The following is a 15,451-nucleotide window of genomic DNA, read 5'->3' on the forward strand; positions in this document are numbered from 1 at the left end:
TTTTTGTTTTGCTGCAGTTCATTTTTGCCTCTTCTAGTTATGCTTCTGGAGTTCTGAAATAAAATATATATATAGACCAAAAATAAGGGCGTTCTCGTACCGTATCTGTCTGGCTCCAGTAAACCAGAGAATAAAGCAAGGGTCTGTAACGTAAGATCGCTAGTCATTGGTGGATCTCCAACTGGAAGTGATTTTGAAAAAAAGCCGAACCGATCCCAGGCCTCCGATCCGAGGCGGAGGTAGGGAGGGTGGGAGCTGGGAATCGGCATGGAGGCAGGAGAGGGGGCTGCAGGTCCCGGCGGGGTGGCGGGGTTGATCTGCGCTTCCTTCAATCAAGACACCACGTAAGACTCAATTTCGCTAGTGCTGACACAGACTCAGCTGATTCTCATTAGTTTAGACAGCAGTTGCATAATACAGCTGACAGTAAAATTCTGTATTTAATTACAGAGTACACATAACCGCGAGTGTGAAATTATTCTATAATGGCTAAGTGGTCAAAATCTATTGCTATGTCTTGTAGGGGAACTGGCTGATTCAATACATAAACCCGAAGAAAACTATTGTTACATAACCTGTTTTAAAGGATTAATAGTTCGGATTGATGTCTGATGTCTGAAAGTGAGAAGCAACGCAAATGCAGTTTCGTTTACTCTGTATACAGTACGAAATCGTTCCGAAGCTTGTCTGTCAGCTTTTTTGAAATAATATGCATGCCTGGTCTCACTACATCGCTTTGATCAGGGATTTCCGTACATGGAGTTTTGTCACGTTATGCGTTTCCAAATATTAACTGATCATACAAGTCTCATTGTATTCTCTGCACGAGAAATCAAACCTCTCTGCTTGATGGGGCTTTTTTCCTCACACCCCACTAGAACTTTTAAGTTCTGATGTGGGCTTATTTCACACCTTCCCAATTGTCCATACACCAGATCTTTGAGAATGGGAACATTTGAGTATTTTCTATTGTTTTTTTTTTGCCTTTCCATGGCACATTGTAAACTTCACCAGGGGAATCAGTGATTTATGAATAATTATTGAGTATTTAAGTATAAACGTTTTGGTTTGACCTGCCTGGCTAAGGGGCAGCTTCCTGGTTATAGGATGAGGAAGCACATCCCCTTTCTGGGTGAGAAGTTAACCAAGGGAGAACTACAAATGTGGAAATGAGGTGTAGGAGGGATACCTGAGGCAAAAAAACAAAAACAAAAAAGAAGTGTTTCCATTAAAGATCTAAATATAGCTCATTTTGGTAATGCTTATAATTTGAAACAGCAGGGTGAAATTGGCTTGTTTGTCATTCTCTCTCCCAAACGTCAGTTATTAAGTTCCAGTTATTGGATTCGCTTAATGTGTTACTAGCTTCTCAAAAAATTTCTTCCGTGAAAATGGAAGAGATCCTTCAGCCTGAAGTTGATAAAACCAGGCAGAGGAGAATCTCAGTGCTGTGCTGGCTTCAGTAGGCACTGTGGTTTCAATAGTAGTACTTCTCTAGCACATACATGTTTAGAGACAGAAAGTTTTAGAAGATCTTTAAAGCAAATACTGTATTTTTTTTCTGGATCTGTTTTTTACCATGAACAATGAGAATCTAAGAAGAAAAGACAAGAGGTTCCTGTAATGAAACATAGGAGTAGCCAGTCATTTAAGGATTCAATAGCTATGAAGTTCAGGGCTTGGAGAAGTGGTCATTGACTGTTTGCACCCATTCTGATCTAGATCACTGGCTGTTGGGACCAAGAATGGCTACAAGCTCTTTTCCGTTACTGCTGTGGATGGTCTGGACCTTATTCATGAAAGCAGTAAGTACTTCTGCTTCTTTCACAAGTTGCAACCCTTCTCCCTCCCCTTCGATATCAGGTTGATCACACTTTTTTTTTTACATATTTCCACACTGGCTTCAACCGACAGGCAGCGTCAGTGTGCAGTATGGCGGCTGTTGATGAAGGAGGTCTCCCCTTCGAAGTGACATGTGGCTCAGCTGCAGAGTTCTTGCTCAAGGGAGTGTGGCGGTGCCACACTGTTATGATAAGAGCACAGAAAAGCCTCTGTTCTTTGGATGCCGGCAAGTTCACAGCTGTACCAGTGATGTGCTCATTATGGATACAACACAACTAATCATTTTATTTTACTTTTCCCTTCTGCCCTTAGCTCGAGAAAACTGAGACAAGGTCAGATCTACAGAAGTCTTTTTCATTAAGACACTATGCCCAAGCTGTTCATGGTGGATGGGCTGTTGGTTTAGCTGGTGACAATATGCACCCTCACCTCTTGGTTCGGCTGCAAGGTGTGAAACAGGCTGGGGAGGGAGATTCTTGTGGGCTTAATTCGTGTTGCACTTTCATTAGAAAATCTGTTTTTCTGTGGCTTTTATTGCTGTGGGTTGTACACTCTGCAGGTGTCTTTTACGTTATAGCAAACGCATGCTGCTCTGAGCTCAGAGGTCATTCTTGTGTCGTACATCTTACTTTGCAAGACAGTTTTCTTGTGCCTTCCATTTCTAATTAACTGGCATGAGAGTGCTGAATTGTTTCGCATGTGTTTTACATTCCTTTATGCTATCGACTCATGTTCATAAATATTTATGTGGAAAAAATAAATGTATAAATCAGATGTGCACAATTCCAGTGCTGGAGGGCCAGAAGGTTCCAAGTTTACTTCCACCTGAGCCCTTAATTACTTAATTACTCATTATCCTGAACCGGACAGCGGAAGCCTTTCTTTGTTCTTGAGAAGCTGGAAACCTAAAAAACCTGCTGGACAACAGTCCTTAAGGCCCGAAGTTGGGCACCGTTAATGTAAACTTTTATGGATTCTACCGAGATTTGTATTAAGAACATATGAAAGATCTGCCTGGCTCCTTTGATTGCACATACATAGCTGATTTACTTAAGAATCTCATCTAGCTGTTTCCTGAAGGATCTGAGGAAATGGGCCTCCACAGGATGGTTGAATAGATGATTCAACAGCTCTGCATGTAAAGAACTATTGCATCTTCAATCCTAAATGCACATTGTTTTCCACTTGTGCCTTCAGTTCCTGCTTTCATTTTTTGTTGGGTCGGTGGGGTTTATTTCATGTACAGTCTTGTTGCTTGGTAGTCAGACCTGATAGGATAAGCAAGGCTGGCTCTGGTCAGTACTGGGATGAGAGATCAGGTTGCTAATGTTAGTGGTGTAGGTGAAGCAGTAAGTGGTACTTTGTGCCCTGGGCTAGAACTTCCAGACCAGTACCCCATTGCAGTGTCTTAGGCCACTGTGGTGTATGAGGTACTATTCCCCAGATAACACTTTAAAATTATTTCTGAGTGCTTGATCATTAAAGATCTCCTGGAAATCTTCAAAAAGGGTGGGATGGCTAACTTCCTGGCTAAACACCTCGTTGGCCTCCCCAATACAATTGGTAAAATTAATTTTCAGTTCTCTGCCTGAGTAGTGCTGTGTAGTGGGACTACTAGCATGTAATGGCTGCTGCACATCCCCTACAGTAGATGGGTGCCGTAGTTCACTGGTGGAAGCAGTGGGATCACTCCTACGTGTGAAGCATTTGGGGATTCTTTAGACTGTAACAGTACTATGCAAATGGAAGTAATTAAAACTGTTAATGCAGACAGTACAGTAGTCTGTATCGAACCAGAGTTGAAGTTTGTTTAAAATGAATTGTGTGAAGCTGTGGGTCGTGCCTATGTGGTGATGGTATGCAGTATTTGAGGCTGATGGCCTGTCGGTTGCCTCCCTGCTTAGCAGAAACCCCTGAGGTCTACATTGTGGAGCGCCTCTTCTCTAGCAGTCTGGTGGTGGTGGTCAGCCTGTCCATGCCTCGCCGCATGAACGTCTATCACTTCAAGAAAGGCACAGAGATCTGCAACTATAGCTACTCCAACAACATCCTGGCTGTGAGGCTGAACCGGCAGGTAGGATCTCCAGAGTCCGGAGTCGCTCTGTGTATGTGAAACCACTGGGTAGCATGCTATCTCTTAGCTGGTCTTGGTGCTCTACCATGGGTGAGACACACACCAGACATAAAGGGGCGATTGTGCTTCTTTTTTTTTTGAGACAAGATATTTTGTTTCTTCCCTAAACAAAAAGCAAAGCTACCCAATTCCAAAAATGATTACTGTTTTTACTGTTAATTATTTTCACATTTGAAGCTACCTACATATGATGGCCTGTCTGTTTGAATGATCAGATGCAACTACTTACTTGTGTGTCAAATGTGAATAGTAGATATGGAACATCACTTAAGGGCTTCATTCATTCTTAGACAGTTTCTACCATGTCCAAAGTCTAGGCATTGACAAGCTTGTACTGCTTTAAGTGTCCAAATTTAACTCAGTTCTGTCTCATTGATGCAACTGAATTGTCATGCTGACATGACAGCTTTATTGACCTGCAGTTCCTTTTTTAAATGAATCTCCTGACTATCTGAAATACTGATGGCCCAGCCCTTAAGAGCAGATTTGACTTCAGTGCACAAATAGAATCATTTGAAACAAGCAGCCGAAACAGATTCCAATGAAGTAGATTCATTGCCTGGAAAAGATGAGCAATTCACCGCTGCAACCGTTCCAGACTTTTAACTACTGAGTCAAAATGGAAGAAAACTTCAGCTCTAAGGGCCTGTTTATTTTGCACAGCACAGCTTTTACACACTAACAGAGAAATGTAAGTAAAACCTCTTGCGTTACCTAGTACTGGTATTCAAATATCCAGATCAAGAATAATGACAGTTTCATTTTCGAAAGTAAGGAAGTCCCCCTGAACCATTTCCTTTACCCAGTCCAACCCACCTGCAGAAACGTTTTCTAATTTATTTTTGTCCTAATTTAAGCCTATTTCTAATCCTGGTAGCATTAAAAATACATTTACTTAAACATGCAGTGCAGTACAGTCTCTTAAAAGCAGCAAGTACACTTTATTTTAATAAAGGAAAATGTAAAATACTTGAGTGACTCATTAGGCCAGAGCTCATCCTGGTTTCATTAATGTTAAGTGCACTAGAGATCACATGACTACCTCCAGGGTGGGAGGCAGGGGTTACCCACAACTTTGCTGGTTCCTAAGAAGACAAATGGGGTTAAGTACCACACTCAAGTTACATCAACAGTGTCCCCAGCAGTGGGGAGAGAAACCAACTGCTTGTCAGTTAAAAGTTCAAAGGCTTATACACTATGCTGTACTGTCCCTGCTTTTTCAAAAATCTATATTTTCTAATCTGTTACTTGACATTAAACTTAAAAACAGAATATTATTCAGAAATACCCTGGACTTATCACTTGTTCCGGATCAAGTATTCATATTACATCTTGGTATTTATTATGGTTCCTGATTTAGTTAGTGGCCACTGCCAAGTGGTTTTTGGTAATATTTCTATGTTATCTTAAAGAAAAGCTATGAATCTGTTTTGGTGAAGATTGAGAATATAACAGCGGACTTTGGCAGTACTGTGAAGTGCATATAACTCTGCTCACTGCTGTAGCAGACTGTGAACATGAGGTCTTGGTTACACGCGTCTCTTCAATCTCCCTGCTTATTCCAAAGTCAGTAAGAGGAAAGTTGTGCCTGGACCTGTTGTGGAATCCATTTAAATTAGACTGAACACGGTGAACAGTATTTCACTTTCCTGTGAACACCTGGTATGACCCAGACCTGCCTAACGAACTGCACATCTCCAGCAGGATTTTTTCTCCTGCTTGAACAAGAAAATGCAAATGATGGAAGTTTGAACTTTTTTTTCAGCCTGGAATCATCTGGAAGATATCCATTGCTCTGTCAGGAATTTATTACACCTCTGCCCTATCTGTAGTACATACTCTCCAGAGGTCTGTCAGATCCAAGTAGCCATTTACAGCAGGCATTTTCTCTGAATAACCAAACATCACAGGTCTCACAGCAGAGCTGGAGCAGAGCTGGCACTTTAAGGGACACTCCTGAGGCACAATTTCCTTAAGAGAGCCCATTACTTTTATGATATTGTTTCAGATTGTTGGGTGCTTGAACACTTTATTTTGGGTTCTTTTTGTAACAGAGGCTGATAGTTTGTCTGGAAGAATCCATTTACATTCACAACATTAAGGACATGAAGCTTCTGAAAACCCTCCTCAACACTCCTCCCAGTCCAACAGGTATGTAACTGTACCCATGCTGCATTGCTACGGTCAAACAGAAAACAACATGAAGGCAGCTTGCTTGGTTGTAAGCAAATATCCCAACAAGCTTTGCCAGAACGCCCCCGCTGGACATTGTGGAAGTCATGATGTCAAGCACAACCGCTAAACCATGAGAAGAAAGCAAAAACATTCTCAGGCATGCTCGAAGCAGAACACTAACCAGGGTTCAGTCTAAACAGGCATTCAAATACCATATTACAAATAATTAAACCTTAATTGTCAAGCCACCTTTATCATATCTGTAGCACCTTGGTATTTTGAAGTTGTATGTCAGAAGGTTGGGAATAAAAAAATCTCTCGTACTTTTTGGTCATTTATTACATCGATCATTCCTGGTTTAAGAGTGAGACAACTTGGACGTGTGAATTATGTGTTAATGAAAAAAACAAGTTGCTCCCTTTCTCCCCCAGCTCAGCTTGTTATAGTGACATCAGTGACATTTAATACACTACATAGACACTGGAGCTCCAGTTCGGGGTCAGCAGGCCAAGCCTCCCTCTGCTTCAGCTTCAGAGTGCACCTGGGAAAAATGCGCATCATGATGTGATGCCCTCCCCTCCTGGCAGTGAGAGCCCTCTTCTTGTGTCCCCAGGTCTGTGCGCTCTCTCCACTAACCATTCCAACTCCTACCTGGCTTACCCTGGCAGTTCCACCATTGGAGAGATCATCGTGTACGATGCCAACAACCTGGTGAGTATGGCTTACTAGGGTATAGAAATTCCGTGCAGCTGAGGCTTTCCTGGAAAATCCTTCAGATATAGTAGAAAAAGGAAATGGGCTTGGCACTGTGCAAATGGTTTAAAGGAGAGCGAGTGAATTTGGTAATTAAGCATGGAGGTTTGCGTTGCAATATGCTGCGAGATTCATGACAAATGCCATAGTGCCCTTGCTCGTGTAAAACATAAAACTAACAACAGTATCATCCAAACAGAACTCAGGATTTTACACAGTTAAAAAGCCATATATGGAGTAATTCTATGCAAAGACAGTGGGACGTGCGTACTGATGGCCTCTGGGGTTGTCGATCTGTCTCCACAGAGCACTGTGACCATGATTCCAGCCCATGATAGTCCCCTCGCTGCTGTGACCTTCAGCTCCTCGGGCACCAAGCTGGGCAGTGCCTCAGAAAGGGTAAGGGAGACCCCTGCCCCTTCCTTTCCTCTGTTCTTCCTCATCTTCAATCTTTCGGTCTTGTTCTGCTTTCTCGCTGGAGCACAACCCTGTTGAGGCCTTTCTCCCGCCTTTTTTTTTTGCATTTGCAGGCCCTGAGATTTGATTTAACAGAGAGCTTTTGGCTAATGGCTTCTCTCCTTTTGACCCTGATTTAAGAAGCAAAGGGCTGCTACTGCTTTACATTGAAGGAGGGATATATGGGACTTCTTGAGCTATTTCCCCACACCCTTTAAAACCCTGTCTCCTCCGTAAACCCCACGGTCAGTAAGTGCTCCCCAGCAGTATGCAGCAGCGTGCTTGGTGGCGGATCGTTAGCGTGTTAAGAAGCGTGTTGTAACTGCTGCGTTGCTGTCGCAGGGCACTGTGATCAGAGTCTTCACCATCCCCGAGGGACAAAAGCTGTTCGAGTTCCGTCGAGGGATGAAAAGGTCAGTCACAAGAGATAAGAGGTGGACACACACTAGTTTAGACAAACTCTCTACAGATTGACTTGATTATGTGGTTACAATAATAATAATAATAATAATTCTTACACTTACATAGAACTTTTCTGGTCACTCCACTGAAAGCACTTTACAGGTAAAGGAGACCCCTCCTCCACCACCAACGTGTAGCCCCACCTGCATGATGTGATGGCAGCCATACTGCACCAGTACGCTCCCCACGCACCAGCTATCATTGGGTCGAGAACAGAGTGATGAAGCCAGTTCATAGATGGGGATTTGGCCAGGACACTGGCCGGGGTTAAAACCCTTACTGTTTCCAAGAAATACCCTGGGAAACGCTTTGGCTAACAGCTAATATAAACTGCAGAGTTAAAAAAAATCGTGGTGAGTGTTTCATTGTTTGGATTTATGTAGGATTTGGAACTCTGTTATTTAGCCTGCTCTAGTGGTTTGTTGTCTGCGGACATTTTTGAGCTTTTGAGCTTCAGAAGCTATTTCAGCCTGCAGCTCACAACTGGCAACCCGCTGAAGCTCAGCAGCTGTGAGCCTTGGCAGTACCTGGATGGGGACCTCCTGGGAAAACCTATGGTTGCTGCTGGAAGAGGTGTTAGTGGGACCAGTAGGGAGTGGTCACCATGCACCTCTGTGGGTCCTAATGGCCCAGTATAGTGACAGGGGACACTATACAGTAAAAAAAGGTACCATCCTTCAGATGAGATGTAAAACTAAAGTTCTGACTCTCTGTGGTCTTTAAAAATCCTAAGGCAAAAGTGTAGAGGTGTTACCCCAGTGTCCTGACTAAATTCCCCCCTAGCCATTACCGATCATGGCCGCCTAAAAATCCCCATCTATGAATTGGCTTCTGTGTTTCCATCCCCACTGATAGCTGGTGTGTGGTGAGCATACTGGTGCACTTTGTCTCATTTGATCTCATCATCCAGGAGGGGGCTACACATTGGTGTTGGTGGAGAGGAGTCCCCATGGTTCTGTTGTTCTTTACTGTTATGATCCAGTATGACATGAAAGAGAAGTAGGAGAAGCCATCCTCTCCTCATCTCAGCCTGGCTGATCAGTAGTTGTTTCTGTAGGTACGTGAACATCAGCTCCCTATCCTTCAGCGCAGATGCTCAATTCCTGTGTGCTTCCAGCAACACTGAGACGGTGCACATTTTCAAACTGGAGCAGCACAGTCCCAGGTAGACACTTCCCTATTTTCTCTCTCTCTGCCTTGGCTTGTTTTTATTTCTGAATGTATCCAAGCAAGGGTAATGTGTCCTTTACTGCACAATAAATCAGAATTATGTGCAAGAGATCATTTTGAATAAGACTAGGAGCGTTGCTTATATGCGTTGACATGGCGATGGTGTGTTTCATAGCCACAAGGGGGCAGGAATGAGTAGGCTTGGCACAGTTCTTTCTGGGAAAACCCGGGAAACTGCCTCTTCCTGCTCAGTTTATTGTAAATACAATATTTACGATAACTCTTTGCCTGTCGAGATCATCAAACCCAAGCCCAAACCCTGGGCGGCTGATCCCATCCTATAATTAATCAGTTAGCATGAAAAAGAACCCTGAATGGTACCTTTCAGAGTTTTTTTTAAACCTGCACACCATTTGCACAATGTAAAAGAAAAAATCTCCTCCACACAAAAATTCTCCACACAGAAAAAGGTCTCAGTCATATGAGAAGCTACCCAGTCAGCTAATTGTAGCTGATACTCTGGCTTCTTAAAAAAACAGATCCTCTGACCAATCTTCTACTAGAAATCAGATGGAACCCATAGTTCAAATGGCCTCCTCATTTTTGCACCCTGTCTTATGTTGTTATGAGTGACGTGCCCTTGTTCCATGGTTTGCTGCTTCTCTCCTCGCTGACCTGCCCTGGCACTGGCCGCGTGTCATTTCAGCTGCGAGGAAGAGTCTCCCACCTGGTCTGCCTACGTGGGCAAGATGTTCTCAGCGGCCAGCAACTACCTCCCGGCGCAGGTGTCCGACATGATGAATCAAGACCGCGCCTTTGCCACTGTGCGGCTCAACATTTTTGGCCAGAAGAATGTCTGTGCCCTCGCCACGTGAGTCACCCCCCCCTCATCCAAGCTAGAACTCCACGCTCCCGTGTCTGTGCCCGTACCCCCACCCCTGAATCAAGCACCCCACTCTTTATCCTCCATCTCTGGCCCTAATCCTTTTGATGGTGTTTCCTGCCCTGCTTTCTTTGTGCTGCTTCCCAACAGCCGAGAGGACAGTTGGCTGTGTTGTGACCTTGACCCTTACTGTACTACCACATACACACACATGTCCAGTTTAGTGAATTTCAGTGACCTGTTCACAAAAGTGGTCTGTTTAGACACACCCTTCCAAAGTGTGTCAGCCAAACTCTGCTCCTTAGTAGTCATCATACTGTAACAGATTATAGATCCCTCTATGCAACCTGTGTCATGTTGCATAATTTTTAAACAGCTACATTACCACCTCGTAATCAAGAAGCTATGCAAGGCTGGGCCAAGTCAGGACACAGTGCCTCATAACGCATGTATTGTGCCCACATTGCTTCTCCTTCTATCTGCAAATTGTTTTCATTTTTGCATGAAATAAGGGGTCCCTTCACCCAAGGAGATAATGGCAGACCTGAGCGTGCTAATCCTGGCTTTTCTAATGTGATGGGAGCAGAATGCACCACATTAGAGCCTGCTACTCTCATCTGGAACCACACAGCAAGCTGCAGCCTTATCAGCCTTATTACCTTATCTTATCAGTCATTTTGGAGGAAATTTCTTCATAACTTGTGGAACATTTAAGTCATGCCCATTTGAGAAATGTTTGCTACTAGTTAGTTTCCTTTTTTTGGTTCCTCTGATTACTTGGCATTGCTGCTCACTTAACTGACGATGTAATCTGGTTTGGTCAAATGCTTTCCACAACACGTGTTACTTTCAGTCAAAGCCTGACCTGCTCTTTCTAAATGACCATGTAGCGGTTCCCAAAGGTGGTAGCTTCTTGTCTTGGGTTGAAGGTTGTAAAGGTCTTTCTGTGATTTTCAGGATCCAGAAGCTGCCACGCCTGTTGGTTGCCTCCTCTGACGGACACCTGTACATCTACAACCTAGACCCCCAGGATGGGGGTGAGTGCATGCTGGTGAAGAAACACAGGTAAAACTTGCCCGTCACCCTCAGTAAATGATGGCCACAGTGAAGAAGTCCACAGCATTGTCACAGTTTACCCAAGTCTACTGCCCTTGTAACGTGCATTTTAATGTCAGCACTGTGGTTTCCCGGAACTGGTGTTACACATCTCTAAGTACCACAGTGCTTTATTGCAATTTAAGCTGTTTTTGCTGCACTGTACCATGGTGAACTTGAATAAAGGAAAACAAGAAAAGTTACTGAAGAAAGCAGTCAGGAAAGTAAGCCTAAACCCCAGTTTGCTATTCACTCGTCACTTAACAAACCCTTTCCTTGAAAGAACAAATCAGTAACTGCTGCTTCACCCCCCAGTTTTTTCCTCCAAGTCTGTGTAAAGATGTGTTAACTATTGTCAGGTTCTGAACCTACTGCCCCCTTTGTTTCTGCTTTCATGTATGTTTCTAACTGAATACTTGCAGGCTTACAGAGGAGACGAAACTTCCTTAAATGGCTTCTCTACGCATCTATCCCTCTTATGTTCTAGCTTCTTTGCTTATCATTGGTTGCTTCTTTAGCTCAGTTTCATCAATGTCTGCCCTCCAGGCTGCTTGGCTCAGACCAGGACTGGGCAGAGTCTGAGGAGTCTGAGAGCAGAGTGCCACCTCCAGCCTGCCAGTCCTATGCTGCCACTGTCGCCATCCCCACTGCAGTGCCTTCCTCCACAGCCCTCACAGGTAAGCCCAGGATCATTGACCTTTGACCCCTGCATCCCTACACGCAGTAGCAGGAGGGCAGTTTATAGCTACCGGTTGACAAACAGATGATTTTTATTCTTCAGAAAGTTTTGATTTTTATGACCATGGGTGGATGTGCTTCCAACCATAATGAAAAATGACATCTGGAAACAGGCCGCAGAAGACTTCAACAGACTTCAATTTGCAACAAATTCAATCAGAAAGATAAACCTAAGGAGCCATGCAAGTGATTCAGCCAGTAAAGGCACTTTTCTAACTGCAGGCTGAGCTCTGGGATCATGGGTTCGAGCCTGGGTTACGTCACTAGCTTGATCACGATTCACCTAACAGTGTTGTACAGTTGGCTAGATCCTGCCGAGAGTAGGGTGGAATTAGACTGGGCTCCCTCAGCAACACAGTACCCACAAAGCTGTAGGGGTGCTTTTATTGCCTCTTCTCCAGTAGATGCACCTTCGCAGGGCTGTGTTGCCTATGCTATGCTAAAAGACAGTTGTCTGGTAGGTGGACATCTTCATGGACTCCACCCACTCTCCCTCATTCTTTCCTGTGTGCAATGGCGGGTTCTAGCTCCTAGCGGAGACATGAAAAAAATAATTGGTGATTCCAAATTCAAAATTCTAAAAAGGGGGGAAAAAAACGAAATGAATAAAGGACAAAAGGAGAAAAGGCAGCTATGTTTATGCAAGAATAACTGAACTGAACTGGGAATAAAGAGTTTCTATTGCACTGAACCTGAGGAAAGAAAACTTCTTAGTTATATAGTTATACAAAAAAACAGAGAAAGCCCTGGGATTATTCAGTGCTTTGCCTGGTTTATGTATTGTAAAGTGATGATTAATGACTGAGGGGAATTGCTTGAATCCTGCCCCTAGCCTCAGGTGATTAAGCCATGTTCCTCGCCCAGGTTACTCGGAGGATGGGGGCACGAAGAAAGGAGAGGTGATCCCGGAGCATGAGTTCGCCGCTGGCCCGGTGTGCCTGGATGATGAGAATGAGTTTCCTCCTGTGAGCATTCTGAATAACTAACCCTGCCTGTGTCCACCAGCCTGCTGAACACTGCCTCCCCTCTCAGAGCCCCATTGCCCTGAGGCTCTCCATACCCCAAGCTACAGCTGGGCAGGAGAAGACCTACATACCCAGACTGCTTCTGTCCCTGGCCTTTGTAGTTACACCCCTCCCCTCTTGCCCACACAGCACAGACTGGAACAGAAAACCAGCGCTGTTCCTCAGCTTCCTTTGTACAATGTACCCTTAGGTGAAATGTACAGTACTGAGCTCCTACTGACCTCTTTGTTTTCTCTATATTATTTTTTATACTATAGCCCCAAAATACTATTTTATATTTGAGGATGGTTAACTGTCTGTACTTATCACAGACTTGATTTGCATTAGAGTTAAGAAATAAAGAGGTACAGGACGGAGGAAGCCAATGGCTACAGTGCCATTGTCTACAGTGCTGTCCATCAGCAGTGTTTGTATACAGGGAATTGTGCTCGTGTTGGTACTGTATATGTTACATTATTAATCTCTGTGGCAGGACATTTCAAGGCTGCACAATGTACCGTAGCATAGGTGAACAAACCTTTTTTAGGTGATGAACATGCACATCATAAAAGTAGAGTGATAACATTTTTACTTTTTCAAGCATACTATATGAAAAAGACATATGTATGGGAATAACTAAAGGGATTATTTGGGCTTGATTAATACTTGCTTTTGTAGTTTAGTTTATTAGTCAGGCAGCTAATCTAGCTAACATTTCCCACAGGGTGAAGGCGAATGGCAGTAAGTTAGGAGCTGAGGTCACAACAAGGACAGTCCATTAGCCTTTTCTTTGACTTTTTCAAGCAAAACGCCAAAGCCTAAAGAAAAGACCAAGCTCAGGGCTTCAGAATCGTCCACCAGGAAAGCCATTCATGAGTGCTGGCACTCCTCGTCTTCAGTGGGCATGTTAAAAACTATTGGAGAGTCAAAAACAGGTCATGCACACCTGTCATTTGTATTCAGCTAGAAAGCAGATGAAGCAGTTCTTATGGCATGCACAGGGAGTTGTGTTATCGGAAAGTTGCAGGTCTGATTCCTTGTGCACTAAGAGCCTAGGATAGGGACAGGATTAGAAGAGATGAACTGGACAGTGCACTTCCTGCTCCTGAGAACTGAAACCTTCTCAAGCATTATTACCTGTCAGGAACTGAGACAGGCCAGTACATAACACCTTATCCTGAGCACCATCTCTCAGGTGAACCCGTTCCACTGAAAGGCTTCATAAGCTTACAGGAAGCAGCTGACTGGAATCTGGACTGGAGAACAACAGTCTCATTAGTTGTTAAACATGTCATTTATACTTCCTGAATCAGTGAAAAAATACTGGAATTTAAACAGTTCTCCTTGTCTAAGTGAGAATATTTTTTATTTATGTGCATCTCGTGCTTGTGCGATGGTACCAAGTCCGAAATATTCACTACATCTGCTTCACACGTCAAGACACCACACTTTCATCCTTTTTTAAAAAAAGAGTTAAAAAAATTGGTTCAATTAAAATTTTTACAGTGCAGTGTTTAAACTAGGATCTCATGGATTGCAAGGAGGTATTGCATGGTCATATCACAATCACCCAGTATACTGTATATGAAACTTAAGGTTTTTTAAATATTGAGTTCAACATTGATTTGGAAGTTTTACTTAGTTGTAAAATATATCCCATTTGTAAATTCCTTTGGTATACTGACATGTTACTGTGGGCACTTATAAAAAAATATTTTTTAAAAAATGTACAGTACTTCATTGATTTGTGTAACAGTTAACATTCAGGAGGAAAGGAAAAAATGCCATGCTCATCTTGTCTGTCTCTGTGGAACTTATCTTCCATACCAACCAAATAATACAGAAAGGGAAATTCTACATTTTCTATGGTGGAATTCAAAGGTCAGTAAAACCAATGTGTTCAGGAAAACATATTTCATGAACTAAATGTGAACATTAATTTGTTTTTTTGTTTTCATCCTTTGGTTTGTTTGTCTGTGACCATGAGAAACGTCCGACCACTTTTCAAGTTAAGTTTGTCATTATTCTTATTGCACCTCTTGGATGAAGTACTGTAATACTCAGCCTATTGTCTTATTTTTTTGGCAAAGCCACTAGAAGGCGCTGAGGTATACACTCAGTTTACTCACAGGATGAAGAATGGATTCCTATGTATATTAATCTTAGAGACTGCTTTTAATTAATCTCTTCCCCTGTTTTCACAGAAACCTCATGAGAGAACTATAAACTGCAACTAGATGATTAAAACAAGCATTAAAAAAGGGTTTATGTACTTCAAAAGTGGTGGTTGTAATTAAAAAAGCACCCTATTAAAAATATTCCAGCCATTTTACATGGATTTTGGTACAAATATTTAAGACTTTAAAGACTGAGCCTGAGAGATGAGGGACATAAATAATGCTTCTTTAAACTTGTGGTTTTTTTTTTAGAACTACCAAGACATATCTGTTATTAGAGCAAAGACGGATGTTTTACTTTTTTCCATAGGAAAGTCCTGCTATCCTCATTGAACACTCACAAGGCTAATAACTTGGCCTTTAGGGGGTTTTGAGTCAATAGAAAGACTAGTGGCCCCTACCACAAATTCAGTCATAAAAGTGACTAACTGCACAGATGTAAAAAGAGACGTGGTTTAGCATAGAGACTGAAATAAGAAGAAAAGGGTTCACTAATTCTTATTTTATGAGACACCTGCATCAGATTTCATCAGAGGAGCTTATTGGTCAGTGAACTTCATTA

The 15,451-nt window shown here is 42.9% G+C and overlaps 1 protein-coding gene across 6 annotated transcripts in view; it reads left to right on the forward strand.

The window, feature by feature from the left end:
* wipi1 (WD repeat domain, phosphoinositide interacting 1) overlaps window positions 1–15,451 on the forward strand; it is a 24,812-nt gene continuing 9,361 nt past the window's right edge. For 2 of the 6 annotated variants that reach the window (XM_088926909.1, XM_088926905.1), the window contains exons 1-12: window positions 1–344; window positions 1,723–1,805; window positions 3,747–3,916; window positions 6,031–6,127; window positions 6,765–6,862; window positions 7,211–7,303; window positions 7,703–7,773; window positions 8,880–8,987; window positions 9,699–9,863; window positions 10,833–10,940; window positions 11,517–11,647; window positions 12,573–12,673. In XM_088926909.1, coding sequence (XP_088783035.1) covers window positions 268–344; window positions 1,723–1,805; window positions 3,747–3,916; window positions 6,031–6,127; window positions 6,765–6,862; window positions 7,211–7,303; window positions 7,703–7,773; window positions 8,880–8,987; window positions 9,699–9,863; window positions 10,833–10,940; window positions 11,517–11,647; window positions 12,573–12,673 — 1,302 coding nt within the window. In that variant the 5' untranslated portion in view covers window positions 1–267. Of the gene's footprint in view, window positions 345–1,722; window positions 1,806–2,154; window positions 2,175–3,746; window positions 3,917–6,030; window positions 6,128–6,764; window positions 6,863–7,210; window positions 7,304–7,702; window positions 7,774–8,879; window positions 8,988–9,698; window positions 9,864–10,832; window positions 10,941–11,516; window positions 11,648–12,540; window positions 14,721–15,451 lie in introns of those variants that run through there. The other 4 variants (XM_088926908.1, XR_016093720.1, XM_088926906.1 and 1 more) reach the window with 4 other exon arrangements.

The sequence above is a fragment of the Atractosteus spatula genome, chromosome 11, assembly GCF_055471065.1.
Source record: "Atractosteus spatula isolate fAtrSpa1 chromosome 11, fAtrSpa1.hap1, whole genome shotgun sequence".
NCBI classification, from domain to species: domain Eukaryota; kingdom Metazoa; phylum Chordata; class Actinopteri; order Semionotiformes; family Lepisosteidae; genus Atractosteus; species Atractosteus spatula.